General features: G+C 38.1%; 1 protein-coding gene and 1 non-coding gene across 2 annotated transcripts in view; both read right to left on the bottom strand.

Moving 5' to 3' along the window:
• CERS6 (ceramide synthase 6) overlaps positions 1–25,051 on the bottom strand; it is a 327,890-nt gene that overhangs the window by 53,907 nt on the left and 248,932 nt on the right. The window contains exons 7-9 of the mRNA XM_030323740.1: positions 12,318–12,432; positions 11,870–11,998; positions 9,050–9,156 (exon numbers count right to left, since the gene is read on the bottom strand). Coding sequence (XP_030179600.1) covers positions 9,050–9,156; positions 11,870–11,998; positions 12,318–12,432 — 351 coding nt within the window. The remainder of the gene's footprint in view (positions 1–9,049; positions 9,157–11,869; positions 11,999–12,317; positions 12,433–25,051) is intronic.
• On the bottom strand, positions 16,157–16,241 carry TRNAR-UCG. Its single transcript has one exon. It is a non-coding gene; the product is annotated as a tRNA-Arg (tRNA).

The following is a 25,051-nucleotide window of genomic DNA, read 5'->3' as shown; positions in this document are numbered from 1 at the left end:
AGAATCATTTCTTCAAGTTTTAATAAATATTTCAATGAATGCTTCAAACAACATTTTGTCATAACCACTGAATATGTAACTCAAAGATCACGATACAAAGTATTAGCAACCAACAAATGAGATTAAAAATTTATTTTCTGAAAACTCTATTTAATGCACGGGATGAGGCTGCGTGGAACACAAAGCAATCTAAGACACCAGTGTCTGTGAAAATTAGGTGTGGGTTTGTATGCGGTCCTTTCAGAAAAAGGAAATTAAGGCAGCTAAATTGGGTTGGTGCAAGTTGCTCTAAAAGACATGGAGTTTACTATGAATTTGAGATTGGGCTCCTAGCCTGCAACTGATATAAGCTGGATGAAAAGTCCCTGATGCTGGCTGGCCACAACTGCCCGGGCCCTGGGACAGAATTAATTACCCTCTCAGGGCACTCTTCTGCGTGTGCTTGCTCACCTTCTCTGGTGATCCCATGCATGGAGGAAAGATGCCCTATTTTTTTTCCTATTTTCTCCTTCTCTTGAACAGTTGCTCTCTCCCCACGCTGCCCTGCAACCTCTTGACCACTTCTCTTTGTGCCTCACTTACCAAGAGCCACCGTGCCACACATCCTCATCCTGCCCTCAACCAGGCTCCTGGCCACAGCTTGCATTTTCAGTATAGCTACTTGTGCTATGCTCTTCCTTACATTTATTTAACTCCTGTATTTCCAATTCTTTGACATTTAGCGTTTCTGTTTTATTATCTGCTGTGGAAAAAGGTACTACTTATTTAACAATTGCTCAGTTCTGTTCTTATAAATCCTGTCTGAGCAAATGATTCAGTGGCTGGGATGCTCCCGAGCACTTGAAAGCTACTGAGTCACTGCCACCTTTGTCTTCTTTGATCAGACTATTCTATATCATAAGGAAAGACACATGTGGGCTGCAAAGTCCCAGTCGCAATTGCACCAAACTGCATGGGAAATTCTAAATTTTTATTTACTGATTTAACAAATATTTATTGATGGTTCTGCAGTGCTGAATGTTCCTGGGCTCAAGACCTAATCGATATCTATGTCCCCAACAACGACACTGTGCCTACCACACAGCAGGCTCACAGTGAAGTGCAATGAATAGATTTACAAAAAATAAATGGCTCCTTGTCTATGAGGAATTTATAAAGTGTTTGTTTCCTTGTCCTAAAGACATAAAAAGCTAAGTAATAATATGTGATAAGATACATCCGACCAAGAAATAGGATGATTCCAGGGATGCTGATGATACTGTGGTTCCATTTCCTTGACTACACTGCCATCCCAGAGATGACATTCAGAGGTAGGGATGAAGTTCTGAGAATGAAAGGATGCGGTCAGGGTGGCCTTCACTGACGGTGGCACAGAGCACTGCACACCAGGATTGTGCAGGGAGGGTTTCTGGGATGGTGCCAGTACTGGTCCGGACTGAGAAGTAGGCAATGGGCAGAGACAAGGTGGTCCAGAGCTGAGCTCTTAAGAAGGGGCTTAGTATGGACAGAGTGGCCCGTTGACAGGAGCGAGCCAGGGACCACGGTCAGGGAGGTGAGGGTAAATGATGGAGAAGAAAACTGGCCTGGCACACAGCTGCTCTTTATGGTAACATAAGAAAGTGGAAACAGGTGATGCGGGTTCTTCATCGGTTACAGGATTTTCCACAAAGCATCACTCTCAAATAAGTGAGATTCTTGGTCAAATATAGAATTTGCAGATCTCTGTCCCTGGCATTAGGTTTTATTGCAATACTCAGATATTTTTAAAACAGATGAAATGGCCGTACAGAATTTTATGATACTTTGAACAAACAATCTTATTTTCTTTTCCTTCTTCCCCTTAGCAAAGGGTTCTCTGCAATGATTGGGAGGGAGGAAAGGAACACTTAAGACATAAATTCTGTGCAGAGAATATTACTAGGATACCATATTTGGTTGTTTTTGCTTCAAGTTACAATAGGAAAATAGTTGGGAGCATATTCTGCGCACCTCATACACAGTATTAAGAATACCTGCGTGTTTTTTGCCTAATGTACACCAGACTTCTAGACACACCCAAAAACTGTATACACGGAATACACCACTCCTTGCGCTACCTTTTTTACTCACCAGACTAATTGTTAATGGCCTAGCCCAGGAGTTGGCAAACTTTTTCTTCGAAGAAACAGCTGGTCAATTAATTTAGGATTAGCAGGCTATATACTCTGTCCCAACTACTCAAGCCATTGTAGCAGAAAGCAACCAAAGACAACACGTAACAGAGGAGCAAGTTTATGCTCCAATAAACCTTAATTTATACAAACAGGCAATGGGGCTGATTTGTCCTACAGGACATAGTTTTTTGACTCCTGGTCTAACCCTTCAATCTTGACATTATAAAACATTATTATGTTCACATGAAAAGAAGCAAAACATTCCAAACATATTATTTCCATCCATCTCTACCATACCTTTTGAAGGTATTAATTGATGCCAATACATGTAAGTCTTATTAAAAATATACCAAATAGCCACAATATCTAATAGCTGAGAGATTTCAGATTTCATCCTTTTTCTTTAAAATATATTTAACAAAGACCAACACTAAGGAAAATGTCAGAGAAAATCTGTCAACGGATTCTAGAAAAAAAAAGACAACACACCCAGCTTCTCCATATTTGTGAACTCTGAGACTAATCTTATCAGATATTCAGAAAGGCATATAAGCCACACTACTTTGGTAAAGTATGTCTTTAAAAATAAATTAGAGAAGATGATATTCCCATATGCATCTGGATGAATTTCAAATCTTATTATGGAAAATGGTAAAAGAATGATCTAAGCTTTTCTGTAACAGTTTTTTTTTTCTTTTTAATTGCAGAAACTTTCAGAGAGTACAAATCAGCAATAATTCTCTTACTTTGCAGGACAGGGACAGAAAACAACTGAGATGTCACATGCTTCGTCTGAATAACAGCAGACCACTGACAAACTCTAACTTTCCCGTAGTCACTGGGTTAGCATTTAGTGGGACATGAATGGGGAAGTGGACAGTCAACATTAGGCCACAGGAAGAGGTTTTGGCAATTGTGGTATGCCCATTCATAGCTGGATAATGATCTGTCAATCTGTGACTTGTAGGAAAGAACTAGCCTGACATATACTTGCATTTTATGAAATTCTGTGAGATTCTGTGAATGGTAATGGTCACTTCTGGTGGCTCAGGGTTAGTATGGTCACTTAGAATTTGAGAGAATAAGGCAACCTGCGGCACATCTGATACTATATGCTCACTGAGTACTGAAAACAGAAGTGACAGAAACAAGATATTCTGAATCTCATAATCGGAGAAAGAATTTGTAAAATTTTATTTCAAAAGTGCCTATGATTATGGTTTCTTAATCTAGATTAGTTGGAGGCTATAAAATGTAATAAAAATTTCTAGCCACTTGGCCATAATGGCAATTTCCATTTTTAATAATAATAGATTTTTAAAAATCCTTAATATTTAAAAAGTACTTTACAGTTACAGAACATCACTACAAGCAGTATGTCATTTGATCCTTAACATTTCCTGGTAAGGTAGATGGAATGGTTACTATTATTCTTATTTTTCTGATGGAGACATAGATGCAGAGAAGTTATACACCCGGTCTTCAGACACACAGTGAGGGGGGAGAACCAGGACCAAAAGCATGTAGTCTTTCTACAGACTACACCATGTTACTTCCCTGTCAGGATCTGTATAGATTTCCCTTGTTTGTTATTAGATTCTTATGGCTGGGAGATAACGATTCCTACTATACCTCTGGAGTCTTAGCTGGGTCAAATGATAGAGACAATCAATTACTCTTTATGTAACAACTACCAAAAATGCATCTTATCAACAGCTTTATGGCTTAATCTTTAAAGAAGATAGTATTGTACTGTAGGAAGAAACACCTGAAACTTAGTAAGTACTTGCTGAATTGAACTGATGTCAGGAGAACAGAATCCAGAAAAGACTGGGTAAATCATTGACTAAATGAATCGGTTTTCTCTGTGTAATAAAGGAGAGACTGCCCCTATCCACTTCACGATGATTTAAAAGCTCAACTAAGAAAAGAGATGTGTGATTTTTTTAGAATGAAAGAGTACCTAATGCACTCAACAAATATTTAATGAGTAGCCATTGTGGGCAAGGCATTGTGATACATGCCACAATGACATTAAGCACAATCTACTCTGTGCCAGTTGAAACCACAGCTTCATAAAATATGGGAAACTGTTAGGAATTCTAGGGATTATACCGAACTGGAGTTTAGGAAAGACAGATACAGATAAATGAAAATGGTAACAGTTTACAATGATGGGCTTATTCTCAAAAATGATAAAATCATTGACTGTCCAACCACAACAAAAAGGCTAAAATACAAAGACTTCTGAGTGATGTAGTACTGTGAAACACATACCCAATTTTGAAGATTCGGTGTGCAACAAACGAATGAAAATATCAATAATTTTTAATATTGATTACATGTTAAAATGCTATCATTTTGGATATACTGAGTTAAATAAAATGTTACTTAAATAGATGTCACCTCTTCTTCTTACTTTTTTAATGTGGCTATTAGAAATTATAAAATTAATATGAAGCCTGAATTATATTTCTGTTGGACAATGCTGTTTTAGAAGAATGTATTGTGGCCAAAAGCCAAGTCTGAGCTATATATGAATCTGAAAAGGCTAATCATGGTGGATGCTGTCTTGGTGAGATGAGACATGGACTGAAGACACAACAAAGAATGAGCCCAGTGGCCATGTGGGTGGCTCAGTCAGTTTAGCGTCTGTTGATTTTGGCTCAGGTCATGATCTCACGGTTCGTGAGTTCAAGCCCTTGCATCAGGCTCCACATTGTCAGTGCGGATTCTCTCTCTCTCTCTGTCTCTCAGCCACTCTCCCCCATCTCTCTCTCAAAATAAATAAATAAACTTAATTAAAAAGAAGAATGATCCCAGTGTTAAACTCACAAATTACAAAAATTCTGATTGCTGATGTGGGAACACATGTATGGTCAGGAGGAACCCGGAAGATTTTGCTGGTGATTCCAATGTAAATAGACTGAAAACTATGAGGAGCAGAGAGCACATGGAACAATTTTGTTTCTTCTTCCACGAAGCACAAGTACTTGAAGGAGAAAGAAGTTAATAAAATGCTTGTTAGAACTGAAGTCCACTCTGCCTCCAGGTCCTTCCCTCTAGTAGCCAGTGACTGTTTCACACACACAGTCTATGTAGTATAATGCTCTATTTAGTTGTCAAAGCGCCTTAGTACCTCAACCAAACTATTTAACACTGACAATCCAGTTATCTTACTTATTTCCAGAAAATGTTCAGAAAATAATTTATAATCCCTAGGCCTCCCAAATTATAAACCAGAATAATGAAGGGACCTATCAGGGTTTGACACCAAGTGCCCTAAGGCAGGTCCTGTGTCTGAATTCTCAGTACCCAGCCCCTTACTGGCTACATAGGAGGTACCCAATAAATATTCACAGAATACATTTAAAAAATGGTGGCATATTGGGAGCTAAAAGCCCACACCTAAACAGTATGGAAAAGGAAAAGACTGGAAATTTTAGACTGATAAGCTCACTGTTGCAGATAGATAATCAAACAGATGGGGATGAGTACCTAGAAATGAAGAGCCAGAAGCCAACAAAGGTCTCCTAAAATCAAGTCATGCCGGATGGGCTCCATATTCTTTTTTCACCCTGCCTCTACAAGTGCAGAGGATATCTCAAACAACAGAGTGAATTCTGACTTTCACAAGACCTTTGATAAAGTCTTTGATTACACCTTAGAAAAATGTGGGGAAATAGCAGGCATGATGACAGAGCAGTTATGAGACAACAGTAACAAGTAGAAAGATCATAAAGAAAGACTGGCGGTGGAGAGACTGAGGTCAACCCAGAGATTCTTCAGTAGTGCAGTGTACCAGGAGTACCTCTAGTTCAACTTTTTTCGTCGATGAGTTGGGAGAAGCATGAAAGGCATATGCTTAAGTAGCATAAAGGTGGAAGGGACAGGTATGGCAATGGATGTAGTTCAGAAGACCCTAATTGGGCTAGAATATTTGAAAACAGCATGATAAAAATGAATAGGTAGGAATACAGTTTGTATAATTAGGTATACAAATAAATCATTATAGAAATAAAAATACAAAAATAAATTCAGGACGAAGAAGATCTAGTCTGGCAGGAGCTCAGATGTTTATCAGATCACCAACAATACAACGTCAAAGATGCTTGCAGTTAATGCAATGGCAAGCTGCATTAAAGAAATGCAGTTTTTAAAATTTTTTTTTTAACATTTACTCATTTTTGAGAGACAGACAGAGACAAAGCATGAGCAAGGGAGGGGCAGAAAGAGAGGGAGATACAGAATCTGAAGCAGGCTCCAGGCTCTGAGCTGTCAGCACAGAGCCTGACGCGGGGCTTGAACCCATAAACTGTGAGATTATGACCTGAGCTGAAGTCGGATGCTTAACTGACTGAGCCACCCAGGCACCCCAAGTAATGCAGTTCTAAATGAAACTTGTTTTTAGTTCTTTGTATTTTATAACAGGAAATCCACATTTGGAACATCATGACAAGAGGAATTCTCAGGAACAAACAAAGGCGAGCAAACAATAAGCAGGAATAATTGAAGGGATTAAAGATGCTTTCTGATGAAAAGAAAGCCTACAGATGATACGTTAGAGATCTTCACGTTCTTAAGAGTTTTCCATTCGAAGTGGCAGGTACACTTAGTCTGTTTCCAGAGGCACTTTTTTGAAGAGGGGAGGGAGTCACAGATCTCGTTGAGAATCTAATAAAGCCATGTACCCTCTCCTCCAGGAAAAAAATACACACACAAACATGTTTTTTGTACTGTTTCAGGGGTTTCTAAACAGATTAAGAACCTCTAGCTTATAAATTTTAAAGACCCAGGTTTCTGTTTCATTTAAGAACCCATTTCTACCTCAACCTCTGAAGGAATACTCCTAGATCAGGGAAACTGACAGAATTCCTATCCTGGGCAGAGGTGGCAGAAGATTCTGGGGCTGGTGACCTGTAGTCTCTCTCAATTCTAGGATTTCCTAATCTAAAAGGAACTTGTAAAATAATTTCACAGTATTAAGGAAAATATTTAAAACACTATTGGTGATTGTCATGCATGTGGTAATTTTAAACACTAAAAATACTCATTACACTCTAGTAATTGGAAACAAAGGTCATCCAGGCACTAACATAACTTATTAGATATATCTGAAAAGGATTTCATTCACTAGATGTACAACTACAATGGGAGCAGGTATACAATTATTGCTTGTATTAGGAATAATAAATACTTCTCTCCACAAGTTGCCTCTTGAAAAACTTGGCTGCATGCAGGGGCATGGTAGCAGAAGTCCTACAGCATTTGCAATAAAATTTCTTGCTTTGTATTTGATTGTAAGGATTTTTCTGAGCAGCTAGTCTATGGCATTGTCACAGGGCACACCTATTCGTTATTTTTTGGTAGCATTACATAATTTCTATATTTGGCAGTCTATGTTCTAGGCAACTCATTACCGTCTAAACCTACAGAGCTTTTTACACATTGGCTACATGGAAGGAGAAGGGGTGCATCTCAATTTTAATTCTACCCTCCAAGGGATATAAGCAAATCAAAGTACTTGAGAGTGATGCTTATTTCTTTGTAACTCAGTTCTCAGAAATCCTAGGTAAGAAAAACTTTCCATTATTCCCTTGAGAAGTATGTCCTGGATTTTGCCCAAATTACTTCTATTTAAATTCTTATCACCAGTTATGTCAATAATCTTGAGACAGCCCCAAACCTGAAGTAATTACAGATGCATTACATTCAACATTACATGTGTTTCCTACTTATAACCACATAAAAGTATATTGGGGTTCTATAAATGCTTTTTGCCAACACAAAATGTTGCTTCTTGAAATGATTTTCATAATAAATAAGTGTTCAAAAGAGCCTAGAGCCTCAAGGAGAGGGGTATGTGTGTGTGTGTGTGTGTGTGTGTGTGTGTGTGTGTGTAGTAATTTGTTTATGGAACTCCAGTGATAGACACACTCACTTCAGAGTCCCAAATTTATTATGGTTATTTTTCTATTTAGGTAAGTTATTACTGCAACCCTTAATTTCTCATTTTTTTTTTCCAATTTCCACTGCTTTAATTCTCCATTCAAATCAATTTCTCAAAATGGAAAAAAATCTGCCATCAGTGGTAGATTTTACGTGTTATGGGACTCATTTCTTTTCTAGTTCAAGTAATAGCCTTCTGGAAAAAAGATTAATGACACTGGACCTATTTTCTATAGAAAGGTTATCAAATTCCATCAAAGTCAGTCATAGTGTGTCCTTAGCTCTCAACAAAACAAAAGACATCCAGATATTAATAGGTCATAGAGAATTTCAGGGATTACTTTCAGGTTATACCTTCCATCTGTTTTAGCTGTACGTACAGCAGATGAAGAGAATTACACAGGACATGGTACTCAAATTTTAATATGGAGCAGAACCATCAGGAAGGCTCATCCAAACACAGAGTTCTAGGACCCAACTCCAAAGCTTGTGATTCTGTAGGTCTGGGGTGGGGCCCAGTAAGTTACACTGCTATCAAGTTCCCTGGTGATGCTGTTGCTACCAGTCCAGAAACAATACTTTGTAAACCCCTGGTACAGAGGATCTCTGATACATAACTGGTTGAAACACCAAGTTTCCTTTATGGATTCAAACTTTCATAGTTAAAGTTTGCTGAATCATACTCTAGACTGGACACCAAAATGGCAGATGGCTTTCTGTGGCCTCAGAACCTCTGTAAGCCACATCCCTCTCTAACTATCCTGCAGGAAGTATTAGTAAAGAGTACAACCCTCTTCTGGAAGAAGACATCGAGGCATTTCTTGAGTCCCTCCCCTACTTTTCTTTAAACCTCTCACTAAATATTTGGAATGAAATTCAAAAGCAAAATATTCATAAAGCCTATGTGGAAGGGGTGGCTCTAACAGAAAGAAGATTGGCATACTCACCAGAAAGGAAATATGCCCAGTCGTGCAGTGATAAAAACCATGGCAAACATAACAAACAGAAGATCACAACTTTTCTGAAACTTGGCATAATTTGCCATTTTGGCAGCCTATGAAAAGAAGGAATGTGATATATTAATTTAGTTAAACTGATAAATGAAAAGCTTCTTTCAATATGCATGAGTCTCCTATAAGATATAACTTACCAGATGCATTAAATTGCCTGCTACTTTGAAATGTCATGCATCATGCATCAGTATTTATAAATTACCCACAAGTTGAGTGAAATGCAGCATTAGCTAGAAGTAGAACTACTGACTGTCACAGATTTAATCAAACATTCAGCAACCTGAAAAATTCAATTATATGGTTGATCTCAGGGAAACAGAAAAATAAGAAAATTCTTGCATTATAGATGATATTAGCAAGCCAAAGACACCAACACAGGAATTTGTCATAACAGGTCAGAGTAGAAAGTACTAGGCAATCCTTGAAACCTCTAATGAGTTGCAAACACTAAGGCCACAGACTCTATACAGAATATATGGAGACTTTCTGCACTGCTTTCTTCTTTCTATTTAGAGTTATAGGTTTTCCTTAAACAGTAATAAGGAGTATCTGGGAAGACAGTTTCTTGGCTTATTCTCATAAATTTAGAATTGAAGAACATGTCAAGATCATGTTATTTCAATGAATCCACTTAGGTATAATTTTCAAAGTTACATTAATGGGTCATTTTCTAGATGAAAGTCACTAATGTTCCAAGTGTCCATGAGAATTACTCTTAACAATTTATGTCAGTAATTTAATGACCACTTTTTATATTATAAGTTAAGGAAGAAATTACATCCCTTTTCCTACCATCTACTTTTTACAGATGATTCTAATAACAGGTGACGCTGAAAACATAATTTTGCTTGATCACCTCTTTCTACATTTTCACCTAGAATTTGCACGCTCCCACACACAGGGTTATAAACTGAAGATGTCTTGCTCAATTCATAACATTATTTCTACTTCTTAGAAAGTTAAATTAGCTGAGTCAACCTTGAAAGGATTGTTGACAGCATCCACAGAAGCTAAAATTTGGTAGTTTCAAGTAAAACACAGAACTATGAGAGAAATGGATTCCTAAGAAAAAAATACCTATTAACTGAGCAGAAGCCAGGATTATGAACTTTTAATTTCATGAGTACTTTGGGTGTGACACCATGATTTATAGTAAGAAAGGAAAAAATCATCTTCTGCCTCCTTCTGCCTAGGTAAACCATTTTTCTCTTATATTCTTCACCAGTATTCAATCAAAAGGCATCAAACATGCAATTTTCTGAAATGTCGAGGTCATACATCCCACTTCAAAGAGTTGATGGTTGACATATCTCATTATTTGGATAGTCTCAACCATTACTGTATAATGTAAAGAAAATCCACATGATGAAGAATATTTGCTTTCAAGCCATATGACTGACATTTCTGGGTTATTTTCTTTCTGGATAAAAGTGGCAGACAAAGATTCAACCAGCCATTTCCATAGACATTAAAGTTGGCAAACTGTACAGGGTTGGTTTCAAAACTGTAGATTGCTGCATAAATCTCCACTTTCAAGCATACTGAGGATTTAGCCAAATGGTAACTGATTTTCAGATTGCTCTTATACAATTACATTTCTCCTTTAAAAAATATGCTAAATAGAGCCTAGCTCAAATCACTTAAAAATCACAGTGCCACACTATCATCTGACATATTTAGCCCATTAGGGCAGTGTTTCTGTTTCATAGCCTTATAGGGAACAGAATTTTTCATAAAGTGCTATATATATTTCAAGCCTTGACTAACTGTCTTTATAGCAGATTCAATTTTATCATATGGAATTTTTGCTTATACTGTAACAGTAGATCATTATTTGAGGGCACTTCTCTATTCACAGTGACAGTATTACTTCAAAGGGGCAGAACTGTGGGCCAAGAAGAATAAAAACTCAGCATATAGATTCTAAGACCCATTTCTACATGAAATTTATACTTTGGTAAGTTTATCTTTCACCAGTTCCATAAACTTCTTAGCATAAATTTAAAATATTTTATTTAATTATATCTCTATTGGGTGTGTCTCTTCATAGGGGCCATGATTAAGAGTAAATACCACATCAAAATTTTCCGTGGGATTTTATCTTTTGAAATATGCTAGAAGCATTTTTCTTTTACTTTTCTTGGTGTTTTGTTTTGTTTTGTTTTTTTGCTACTTAAATGATCCTAAATAATAATGGTTTAGAAAGTTAATAAAAATACAACCAATATTTCCTCAGATACTCTTTATACTTATATAGAGAGAGAACATAGTTTTTAGATTTAATATGCAAATCATACACACTTCTCACTGTAAAAATACTAGGATAACATGTATATTGTGAACAAAAACTATGATCGTTAAATAACTTCATCAGGATGTACAACTACCATTAATAACTGAATTGAGTTATCTACACTTCCCATATACATCAAGTGTGGAACTTTACAACACCAGAAACAAAACCTATTCAAATAATGATTTTCTGACTGTAAAACATCCATTTTCTTAAGTGTGGAATAGTGAAGGTTTTCATTGTTCTAGAAATAAAGAATCCTATGATGATCAACATTCTTAGTACAAAAATTTATATACTAAAGTCTCACTTTAACAATTTCCAAAAGAAACACTCGGCAGCTTCAAATCAATCATCTACTATCTTCCCCCAACACTGTCTAGCATACTATAGAAGTGATGGTCTTGGGGATTTCCTGAATTCTGGATTTTGAACTCTTAAAGATGAAAGAAAATGTTTACCTCTAGAAGAGCATCAGATGAATCGTGAAGACAGAGGATCAGGGTCCCTACTCGGGCCATATTGTTGACATATGAAAAGGAAATCAAGAAAATAGCTACAATGTGATGCAGGATCATGATGCCAAAGTCCTTGGGGAAGGAAAAAACACAGCCATGTTAGGTCTTAGAGTACTGCAATATTTCCATCCATCTGTTCAACCATTCAACAGATACTTACTGAGGTTCTTACTGGACCTAGCACTGGGGATCCTAAGATGAATAAGATATATTTCCTACCCTCTGGGAGTTCACCACAGAGTGGCAGACACACACCGGGGACCAGTGACTCTCGAGAATGTGATAAATGCCAAAGCTAAGGCCAGATCATAAAGAGTGTTTTGTACTAAACCAAGGAATTTGAAGCTATGGGAGAAATTACCTCAGGATTTCAAGCAAAGAAAGGCATTACTTGGATTTGTACTTGAGTAAAATCTTTTGGGCAGCCGTGCAGGTTCAGCCCAACTGAACCACTTCTCTGACTTCTGTGGCTGGGGATTTTGCATCCTTCTCCTGGAATCTGTCCACTGGAACGTTAAAATAAGAATCCTAATATGTGGCTTTTCTGATGAATCTTACAAAATCAAGCTCTAAATCTTAACCATTACTGGTCCACAGTCATTAGGAACAAAAATGGCAATAGTAATGGTAAATTGGCCATCCTTATTGTGGTCAACTTCAATGGAGTTGCTTGTTGGCCCATATGAAAAGATCATCTTTCTCTGACATAGATTTATCTTCTAACCATCTGGACATAGTTTGCTGTGATGTGGGATTTCTGTTGCTTGGAAATACAGTCTCTCATTTACTAATATTTTTACTCTTGTTTATAAATCTCTCTCTCCCAAAGTATACTTGAACTTCTCTGGGATTTTAAATGCCAAGATTGGCCCTAATGGTTATCTACTTGAAGCCTTGGAAAAATACACTATTCATGTAGTGACAAATAAATTAGCCAAAAATGAAAGGCATATTATGAAACTGAGAAAGAGAGAGAGCAAGTATATGCATATATACACTGCTTTATTCAGCAGCTATTGATGTCATATAGTTTCAGATTTGAAAGGTCAACTGTGGTGACTTTTAAATCGTTTTAAAACATTTAAACAATGGCCTTTGTTTAGATCTTGAAAGTAACTAATACTAATCCATAAGTAATGAAATATTGCTATTAGGTCCTGTGCCATTTATTTCATTGTGTAGTTCCTATATTGAAAAAAAATTCAATTATTTGATTTTAATATATATAACGTGAACCTACAAAGCTATGGATATTTATACTATTTAAATTCCTGTGATAAAAACACTTAAAAATATTTTTTTATGTTTTATAAAATCAAGCTTTAAATGGCAATGATGAAAAGTTAAATGTGTGTGTGTGTGTGTGTGTGTGTGTTAAACTCACAGTGTTTAAATTGTTCTGTATATACTCTGGTGACTATATCCAAAGGTTACTTTTCTGCCTTGGCAAGTGCCACTATGTATGGTTATCAATAACCATACATATTGATTTATTACTAGGATAAACAATGTTTTCATGTTCTAAATAAGGTCAGATCATTTTAAAAAGGAACTGCAACTATTTCTCTTACTTTCAGTTAACCTAGTCTCCAGATTAACCATATTACGTTGATTGTGGATACCACTGTTGGAAAAATTATCCGTCTTGCATCAGTCAATCCTAACTGCCCACAGCAGAACCACAGAACCAAATCTTGCACACTCTTGACCTACCGCTATGCTCCTTCCTTCAGAACCACATTCCCCATTTAGTTCTCAGCTCACTGGCAGAGAGAAATAATGATCATGTTACTTAATGAGTTTCATGAGTGGGATTATATACAGACTCAACTTACTAGTTTTACCTACTTCTGATTTTCTGATGTTCTTGTGGGATCTAGGATTTTCCTAAATCATTAAAGTTGGACCATACCCAAATGCCTTAGGCATACAATGAAAATTGTTCTGATAATGTTTTCCACTGGAAGATGAAATCTCTTCTCTCCAGGCTGTTATCAAAATGTATTAGGTTCCATTACTGGAGTATAGTGTTCTACCAGACAGTAACTACTTTGAAACAATGCATCAGGGGGCCTGGGTGGCGCAGTCGGTTAAGCGTCCGACTTCAGCCAGGTCACGATCTCGCGGTCCGTGAGTTCGAGCCCCGCGTCGGGCTCTGGGCTGATGGCTCAGAGCCTGGAGCCTGTTTCCGATTCTGTGTCTCCCTCTCTCTCTGCCCCTCCCCCGTTCATGCTCTGTCTCTCTCTGTCCCAAAAATAAATAAACGTTGAAAAAAAAAAATTAAAAAAAAAAAAACAGATCCTTCAGGTAATTCTGATGCACTCAGAAGTGTGAAAGCCTCTGTTTAAAAAAAAAAAAAAACAATGCATCAAGTGGAACTAACCTATCAACTGATATTTTAAACTGTTTCTCAAACTAATGCATTGCATGAAAACATATAGCACTTAATCCAATAGTTGAGTGGGTTTAATTTGCCCAAGCTCAATACACAGATTTAAAGTCTAACCAGCTGAGCGCCTAACCAGAACATTTTCCACATTTGTTATTGTTCAGCCCTGAATGACTGCTCTGGATTTACTGAAAGAAAACAGAAGTTTTCTCTATTTAGTTTAAAAATGAATAAATATAAGCTAATTAAAACACTTATGGATGATTAGGACCATTTTATAATTAAATTTCCTAATTTGTATCTGATATAACTGTTGGTAAACAACACAAAGATCTTGGCAATATAGCAAGCGTCCCCTAAAAACAAGAGCCTTGTTTTTGAGGCAAAGTTTGCTTTGTGAAAATGATTTCAGCATATAAATCCCCTGGTCCTGGAAAATACTTATTACTGAGAGACTCAGCGTTATGCCCATGGCAAAAGACCAATTTTCATTATACAGCCATATCTGTATGAATATGAAAAAAGCATGAATAATGAGTTAATTGTCTTTTACATTTCTGCTTCAGAAAGCATTATACAAAATACCTTCAAATAAAAGCCATGCAAATCATTATTTTATGTGTTACATCTCCTTACCTTGATATCTTTCTTTTTACAGGTATTGAATCTGGTCCAAATAATAGTTTTATACATAAATTGTCAACTTGGACATTATCAATGCAGGGTAGGAAACCTCATCCTCATGTTTGTTATTGCTGAAAATGACTGGTGTGAACACACAGGCATAGCTGCAGGAATCTTACTATTTTCGGTTGAGAATGTTTTCCTGCATTCTTGGTAGCAGCAATTAGGTAGAAAGACTGTGATTTCTTCTTGGCCCTCAGACTAAGGACTGATTCCAAAGACCTGATTCAAAACAGACTGCTTCACTGGTGTTCCCAACCTCCTGCTGTTCTGCCATATTGTTTCTGGACATCTTCACAGCCAAGATCAAGGGCTCCTTCCATGTTTCCTGCCTAATACAGACCCTGACCCCAGCCCTCATTCCAGTGGCTGTTCCCTGTTAATTATCAGAGAAAGAAATGAAAATCGGATGTGGTCTTGACTCAGAGTCAATTAGAATGAATCTATAATGAAAGAATTCAAGGAAGAGCCATCCATTTTAATAGCAGAAACTGGTAAGACAATGGTGTTTTTTTGCTTATTACATACTGAATGGCATTTGGAGAACCTAGAACAGCCTCTTAGTCTGATCTGTGTTGCTTCCACAACAGAAATTCCAGCTACTTGGGCTCCATCTCCAACCGTTAGAATGAGAAATGGCATCCTTAATTCAGTTCCCCAAGAGGAATTTATACAAAGTAAAATATTAGTGACGAAAGGCCAGAGGGATCACCCTTCTCATTAAAACTAAGTCTGATGTTCTATACGATGGAACTCCCTTGGCAATGACCAGGATGCAGAGAGTCTTGCAAATAATGCTCTGTCTCCAGGAGGCACCAGAAATTCATCTTGATATGCAAGTTTTTATGAAAGCAAAATTAACTCATTTCTCATTAGGAAAAAAACCCCACAAACAACAAGAAGCTTGTTCCTTAAATTCCCATTTCCTGGATAAAGTATTAATAATTTCTTATAGTTTCTTTTGGGAATAATCTTTGCAACAAATAAAGCAAAACACTGGTGAACCTTCTGAAAAAAGGAATAAGGAGGCTAAGATTTTTTTTTAACATTTATTTATTTTTGAGACAGAGAGAGACAGAGCATGAACAGGGGAGGGGCAGAGAGAGAGGGAGACACAGAATCTGAAACGGGCTCCAGGCTCTGAGCTGTCAGCACAGAGCCCGACGTGGGGCTCGAACCCACGGACCGTGAGATCATGACCTGAGCCGAAGTCAGACGCTCAACCAACTGAGCCACCCAGGCGCCCCAAGGAGGCCAAGATTTTAAGTGATAGCTGATTTAGATGTGCATGAATAGTGAAGAATATGAAACATTTCTAAAGTGTAAGGCAAAGAAAACTCTTCCCTCTCAGATGCAAATGACATGTATTAGCTAACCTGAATTTAACAAATAAAATAAACTTTAATAGAATGAATAGAAATCAGATAATTAGCACCAGGTTACCCATTTAACAGATTTTCAAATTCTCTAAGGAACAGAAGGACAACATCATAATTTAAGACTGATTTTGGTGCATGGCAACTGCAACCATCGTTGAAATCTCTCATGTCTATTTGTTTTGTTTTGGCTTTTAAACAGTTTTTTTTTAATTTGAACCTTCAGGGTACATAGAAATTTGTGTGACTTTTGACAGAATAACATGTCATTTTTAATAGAGATCAATAACAAACTGTCTTCCTATCTCTTCACTTGGGAGTTTGCAACCTGACGGTGAAAGTCAGCAAGTTGGGGAGAAGCACGGCTGGGCAGGAAGTGGACTTGTGACAGGTAACCTGGCAACGTGCAGGGCAGAGTGGCCAGTCAGGCTCCAGTCCTGCTGCAGCACAAACATACAGATGGCAGTGGGGAGGATTTCAGAGAAAACTTACATATAGCAAGAATAATCATAGGTAAATACTTTTTCTGTTGAGGTAATACAAAAATATCATAGGTTCTCAACCTTTGGCTATAGCTAAAGTCCTGAGGGACAGCATGAGTATATTAAAAAAAAAAAACCTCTTAAAAAAGAAACAAGAGACTAAAAAACTGTCTAGGTCTTGAGATGATGACGGAAATAAAAGTATATTCATGGTGATCAACAGAAATGAGTTGATTCTGATTTGCCCCATATTAGGCAATCTGAAAACAATTATACCTTTCTCTTACCCATGCGTGATGTGAAAAGTTCACACAATGTATTTAAATGTCAACCTTTGGGTATCTGCAATCTCCCTCAATTTATTTGGGTATTTTATTTTTAACTGGCCTTGAATTTTGGTGTACTATAAAGAGAACTGGTTAAATGTGCCATTTAAAGAGAGATACTTTAAATAACAAGCCTCTTCAAAAACTGCAATGTGAATTCACTTTCACTTTCATGGGTAGCCTAGGCATGCTAGGGTAAATATTCACAGGAGAATTTGGGAAGGGATAAAAATGTGTGATTGATTTGAGAAATATTTGTTCAATTATAAAGTAGAGTAGTTCTAGCAGAAATTATTCAATTATCTCTTCTCTAAAACTCAATCCATGAATAAAACTTCATTTACACCAAATCAAGTTTATTTCAACACTTTTTTTTCAATAGATTAGATTTTTCCACCTTTGTACTAAATGTATACAGACTCAGGTCTTTGAGGAAGTTAACTGTCATATACAAACATTCTAAAAACAGTAAATGCCAAGAGACTGATTAAAGACTGAATTTACTACTGTTATTATCAAAATGTTTAAAAAATACGTACTGATATGATTTAAATATCTCTATTAGCCATACTCAAATCTCATATCCTCACTATTTGGTCAATATGTACACCTAGGTTACTCTACCTTAGAGCAGAGAAAGGCACACTATAGCCCCCAAGCCAAATCTGGCTCCCCATTTATTTTTGTAAATAAAGAGAACACTGTCACATTCATTTGTTTAACCATTGTCTATGGCAGAGTTCTTCCTAACGGGGCAGAGTTGAATACTTGCAACAGAGACTATGTGGCCTGCAAGTTTAAAATATTTACTACCTGGCCCTTCACAGAAAAGTCTGATGACCCCTGTCTTAGAGCTGCATTTAAGAACATATTATGGGATACTTAAATCATGTTATCTGAGATGTGACAATTGCATAGTATTATGTCCAACTTTCTCAGATAAAGAATGTACAAGAGATTTAATTTTTACTTGTTCTGAAGAAATCATAAAATATTACTCTTAAAATTCAGATCAACTATCAAAAAGTTTTGCAGGTATCTATTAAAATTCTCATATTTGAAAATCACGAAGTTTCTTTACCGACTTTCAAAACAAAAGCTGTCTGGAGGCAATATTACTTTTCCTATTGTTAGATGTGCCTTTACTTTATAGCTTCTGGGAACATATACAAAATGAGGTAAAGAACCGCTGGATAAGCAGTGTTTACCCAATCTTTCTCCTGTGTAACATTTATGGTACCATTTCAAGATCAAGAACTCATAATCTTGTCTCCTATGTGTTATTTAGTTAATATTTAATCTTTAATTGATTTTATTACTGTGGAGAAGGATACAATAAAATTTTATTTGCACAACAGAAAATAGTAAGATAGTGCCACTAATTCCCTTCCAGTGTGCCTGGTCAGAGCACAGAACTTAATTTGCAACTCCCTGGAGTCCTCCTTCATGTTTCCTTTCCCTTCTTCATCAAGAGCACACTCTTGAAATACATTATGCTTTCAAACGACGTAGATATTTTTCTTAATTATACATGCATTTATTTTTCTCATTGAACTTTGGGTCTTCAGAAATTTTCATCACTACCAGTAGTGTCAAATTACAAGTGCCTGGAGTTGGAGGCCTTAATATATGCATTCTGGGCTCCATTTAAATTACACTTGGCCCAGTCACACTAACTAGTTTTTAATGCTAGAAGGGTCACTTCTGAGACACTTTAAATATAACAGTTTTAAGTGGTGCACAGGTTTACAGACTTTATTCTCTCCTCTCCCTCCCCTCCCCCCAATATCCTTGAGGATGAAAGCAAATGGCAGCACTTAATGATATCAAAACCCATTTAGGTTGAAAACATCCAGAATGATCAGTAGGGGCAGACTGTGCTCAAGTAAAATCAGAAACATCCCAGGACTCAAAAGCCATCATCTTCATATTTACTGCCAAAGCCCTTGAGGCCCAAAATGACAACAGGCAATCAAGGACTCAATTTTGTGCTTTAGATGAAGATGAAACATGTCTCCTTCAGATCAACCAAGTTGAGACGATGCTGTAAGTTGTCAGAAGGGGTTCAGAGGAACTCTTACTGTTATCATCAGCCTTATCTCTTGTCCTCTAATTCCTCGTTCTTTAGCTGCCTGAGCTCCCCACTCCTCTTCACAAGCAGCCAGAACTCTACCTGCAGAACTCACCTGTCATGCTTCTTCTTGGCCCCATGCAGGCCTCTAGACACGTGGGTTTTTTTTTTTTCTGGCTGGAATGCTGGCAGTTTCTCTTCTTTTCTCCAAGCCCCACTCTACTTCGACTACGTGGTGAAGTCCTATCTACCTTCCAATCTGCCTACTAATTTTCAAGCCCCAAAGGCTCTGTCTGATGCTGTCATTTAGTCACATAAAGCAAGTACTATTAGAACTGAATTTTGGAAAGAAACTGAGGCACAGAGATGTGATACAATTATTCCAAAGTCACACAGTAAGAATGGGCTTGAGACCACATCTGAATTCAGTTGTGTGTGACCCCAGAGCCCAGGCTCCTAACTATGCAGCAGGCTGCTTCTCAGAAAAACATGTGAAAAGATGGCTGTGAGGAAGGACGCTGTAGAGAGACGACACTTCTGGAAACACATGAGAGACTAACAAGGGGAACACGGTCCATATCTGCAAGGCAGGGAGAGAAGGGGGACCAAGAGCAAAGGTGCAGGGTTAGCCATGAGTGGAAAGGGTGCCCCTTCTTAGGAAGCCAGAAGGAAGGATGTGAGAGTGGATCCATTTGTATTTATGGGGACAGAAACAGAGGGGATTAATGGAGTTGGGGAGAGAGTTAGAGCTATGATAAACCAGAGTGGGTGTGTTTCCAAGACCCCTGGGGTGACTTGAGAGAAACTCCCCAGAGGAAACTGAATGACTGAACCAGCCGAACGAAAGTGGAACCTTTCAAGTACTGATGTCACCTCCTGCGAGACGGTGGGACTCCACAGACCCTAGACTTAAAGCCCCAGAGCCCTAGACCAGCAGCACTGTGTCATGGCATGTGGGTCTCTGCAATGGGGCAATGCTGAGACTCTTTGCACCGCACTGGAAGAAGAGGCTCCTGGCTGGCACCTTCCTACACTGTGGACTGCAGGACGTGTGCTGCCACCCTGCCCCAGGTCTGTCTATGGCCCAGCAGTCTGACTGTGACATCTAAAGACGCTTGAGAGCCCTCCCCTGGCAGGGCACTTGGGAGTCTGCCTGCCAGATTAAGCCACTTGTTAAGGCAGCCTTTGAATAAAATCTGATAAAATTGCCCCAGAAGACACATTTCTCTTCCAGACAACACTGTTCCATTGTCTTCCCACCAGCCTACACACAGCACTGGGTTGAAATGTTCTGCTCACAGGTGGTAGCTTATTAAAATGAGCTGCCTCTTCTACCCTTCTTATATTCTGAAGACACAGTATTGAGAAAGCAACAGAACCAAAGCCTAAGAGTCAGGAATATCTGCCTCAGAACTCTGGAGGCAGGATATTCCTACTCCAATCACAAGTGGACACACAAAAGAGCAACTCTGCACCTCTGGGCAAGAAGCCATAAAGTGGCCTGCCTGCCTGTGTCTAGCGCACAGGTGACACAGAGAAAACACCACATCGCGTTCCATCTCTCTCAGGATGGGCACATGTCATTGTTGTGATCTGAGCTTTGCAAACAAAGGACAAGGACACATCAATACAAGCTGAGGCACTACCTTGGAATCGTATCTCTAGAAAATCCTTAAAAATAATCTCCACCAGCAGTTCTAAACGTTCTTGTCTCAGACCACTTTGTATTTTAAAAATCATTGAGACACCAAAAAGTGTTTCTTGATGTGGGTTATATCTATTAGTATCCACATTAGATGTTAAACTGAGAAATACAAAACATAGGTAAAACACATTTAATTAATAAAGTCTATTACATGTTAAGTAACAAATATTTTTATGAAAAATACTACATTTCTAAACTAGAAAAAATAGTGAGGAGCTGCGTTTTACATTATTTGTAATGTAATGGCTGTGTTTTACATTATTTCAAATCTCTTTGACGTCTGGCCTAAGACAAGACAGGAGAGTTGTTCTCTTTAACTGCATATACATTCAATCTGTTGTCCGAAGCTTTTGGTTGAAGTATAACAAGTGCCTAACGGTTGGAAAGGGACAAGTATCTTAATATCTTTTCGACAGTTTATGAATATCTTTGATATTGTACCAAAATTTGACAAGTGGGATATTCTCAAGGTTAGGTGCAACGTAGAGTCTAAAACCATATCATGCCCCTTTCATATTCTTTTACAGTGAAGTCCTTGGTCTGTCCTTGACCTTTGAATAGATCTTTTACTCATGCATGACACTGCAGCTCATGCATTAGTCATTTGGAAAATACACGTTCCCTGAGGTTAATATTTTAAAAATCACTTTTATTAATATCACTACCAATCTCATTAAGAAGTCTTTATGGATTGAGATGCTATCAAGCTCTCGGCTGGTGGACACAAGTCTTCCAAAAATCTACCTTTGGCACGAGAACTTCAGTTTTATCATTGAAACAAACGTGTCATTTTTTTTTCTTTTTTAAAAAAAAATTTTTTTTTTCAACTTTATTTGTTTTTGGGACAGAGAAGACAGAGCATGAACGGGGGAGGGGGCAGAGAGAGGGAGACACAGATCGGAAACAGCTCCAGGCTCCGAGCCATCAGCCCAGAGCCTGACTCGGGCTCGAACTCACGGACCGCGAGATCGTGACCTGGCTGAAGTCGGACGCTTAACCGACTGCGCCACCCAGGCGCCCCAATCATTTTTTTTTCTTGAAACAACTTGACAAAGTCACTTTTGCATTTTCAAAAAAATGGTTCCTAAACACGTAGTTGGAATAACCACAGTCGGTTAGTACTCATTCTTCCAAGTAAAAATGAGATCTATGGAGAAGAAAGCAGGTAGTTCAGCTTCCAACAGAAAGCACTACGTGCACATGATCTTCCTGGTGACACTATTGTACACTGTTAGCTGCACAAGTTCTTTACCGCCTACTTCCTACTTCATCACACAGACACTTTTAAGTGTGTACCCAAGAAGAGAGATTTAATAAAATTAACACTCCTCAGTGCTTCATCAAGAACATTCTTAACTGAACACTGGCAACTTTTCTTCCTGTAAGCATGTGGCAGTGAAGAACCCAATTACTAGTACAGTTTGGGGCCACTGCCTGCAACTTTGGCCACTATTACTCCTGGACTATGAGTACATTTCAACGCAGTCAGAGGAGCAGATGACATCTTAGTATAGGATGAAAACAGTTTTGACCTCGCAGACCTCCTGAAAGGATCTCCATGGGTCCGCAGACTATACTTTGAGAACTGCTGATCTAGAAAATACCTCAGTCCCAAAGTGACTCAAGTCAGTTTTGCTCACAGCCTACCAGTCACCTGGCCCCACCCCATCCAACCACAAGAGGGGGCATGGCTGAGAAGGAACGAGTGCCTGGGGGTAGAGAGGTGGCAATATTGGTGAACCAAGTTAATTACTATAGTAATAGCTAACATTTATTGAGCATTTACTATGTGCAGGCACTGCTCAAAGAACATGTATTACTTTTTTATGCACATAATACCCTTGTGACTTAGGTTATATGAACTCCATTCTTTGGATCAGGAAAGCAAGGCACAGTAAGTTGGTCAAGGTCATACCAGTGGTGCTGAGAAGGTAACTTTTTCATAAAGATACATTTAAAGATCTGTCCTTTATTACAAGGTGTCCTTTCTCCTTTAAATATTAAAACTTCCTTTATGAATTGAGGGTGGTAAGTAGCAGGTGTTCTTTAAATTTCCTTACTAGACAAGTAAAAAAATTGGCAACTTTAAGTCAGTTCCCCTTCCTAATTATTTTTGCTTAACTTTAATTGACCAAAATACAACAATTTGTGACCATTAGTTTTGGAGGTTGTTGTTTGTTGGCTGGTTTTAGCACTATAGATTGATTCAGCCAAATTTTGATCATTATGTGCTAGGTGATGTTCTAAGCTCTATCCATCAAGCACTACACAGTTTCACGGAATATTATTTCATTAAATTCCATGCCATCCTGCTTCCTTATAAGGAAATGCATTTTCTTCACTCTAAAACTAACTGAAGCAGGGAAAATCCGGAGCATGGCAAGCCCCTAAAAGGCAGCTAAAGCATTCGTAGCAACAGGTACCAGTTATTCTCTACAGAAGTTACCAGACAGCAAACACAAGCCCGTCAAGAAGTTTCTTGCTAAACTTAATCATCACACTTCTCTCTGTTAGGATCTTTTACAGATGTAGTTTTTCTCTCAGGTTAAAGACCAAAAGAGCAACAAGCTGATTTCACCACTGGGCCCTGGAACTTGGCCATGGATGATTTCCTACAAGGGATCCGAACACAAGTAGGGTTTATTGGCCAAGGCCCAGGCCTTCAAGCCAAACAGCAGTTTAGTTAAAAGGACATAGGGCTTAGACACAGGCAATCTGTCTGAGCTCGCAACACTTTATTAGTTTCCCTTGAAATTCTGGATGTGCAGGAGAAATACACATTGTGAACAGGTGCTAAAAAACAGAATTTAATAAAAATTAAGCCTTGAGACATAAAAGATGTTCAAAAAATGTTGAATACTGAGAGACACCTGTTGTTTTAATAAGATACCTTACAATTTTGTGCTTACAGCAGAAGGAAGGAAAAGAGGAAGGGAGGGAAGGACAGACAAATGGAGGGAAGAAAGAAGAAAAAGGTAAGTAAGATAAAATCCTCAAAATACCTTGGAGGCACATAATAGGGTATTCAAATTACAAGTCCGTTATACCAAATGACTACATCTGGGCTGTCCCTTCCCTCTGGGAAGGTTAATAATAATAACTCTCATCACTGACCAAATAAGTACCAACCCTGGAAATGATCAAGACAGTGTCAATGTGCTCTGTCACCACAGGGATGAGAGGTTCTCCTCTCGTTTTTAAATACCAGATTCTATTTGGAAACAGCAACCGAAAGAAAAAAGCTGGCAATACTAGAATACTTCTGGAAAAAAGAGTTTATGAACATAAAAGCCATTTTAGAAAGACTCAGAAACTCATTAGGTCACACACACAAAAAATGATTTCTAAACTTCACTTCAGCTACTTATTGTAACAGTTTGAGGCATGCATTCGGATTCAATGTTTATAAATCTGGGTCCTTATTTGAAGCAGCCATTCAAGCTCATTGTCATTTCACAGGGAAATGAAAGAAAACATTCTTTATAACCTTTCTATCAATAACCCTATGAAAAGCCTTCCTACTGTGTTGTCAATGAGTGTCTTCAAACATCTCTATTTCATAATTAGAAGGCTGTTTCAGAGGGTTTAGTTACTAGTTGCAACATACAAGGTAGGGAATGCGGTTGGTCACCAGGACATTCGATTAATCCTCGCTGATGGATGGAACAGCAGATCCTCAGAGTAGTGGAGCAGTGGACAGGAACCACCAAGGACCCACAGTGACAGACAACAAGATGCAAAGGAAAAGAGCAAGGGCTACAATTCACTAGTAAGAGAAGGCAACAGAGAGAAAAGGCCTTCCTCAAAAGGTAAAAATAGAACTACCCTATGACCCAGCAATAGCAGATACTAGGAATTACCCAAGGGATACAGGAGTGCTGATGCATTGGGGCACATGTACCCCAATGTTTATAGCAGTGCTTTCAACAATACCAAATTATGGAAACAGCCCTAAATGTCCATCACTGATGAATGGATAAAGATGTGGTTTATACATACAATGGAATACTCCGTGGCAATGAGAAAGAATGAAATTACGCCATATGCAGCAAGCGTGGGTAGAACGGGAAGGTATTATGCTGAGTGAAATAA

Source organism: Lynx canadensis, chromosome C1, assembly GCF_007474595.2.
Source record: "Lynx canadensis isolate LIC74 chromosome C1, mLynCan4.pri.v2, whole genome shotgun sequence".
NCBI classification, from domain to species: domain Eukaryota; kingdom Metazoa; phylum Chordata; class Mammalia; order Carnivora; family Felidae; genus Lynx; species Lynx canadensis.
The sequence above is the reverse complement of the archived record's forward strand: the minus strand, read 5'-3'. Positions and strand labels throughout refer to the sequence as shown.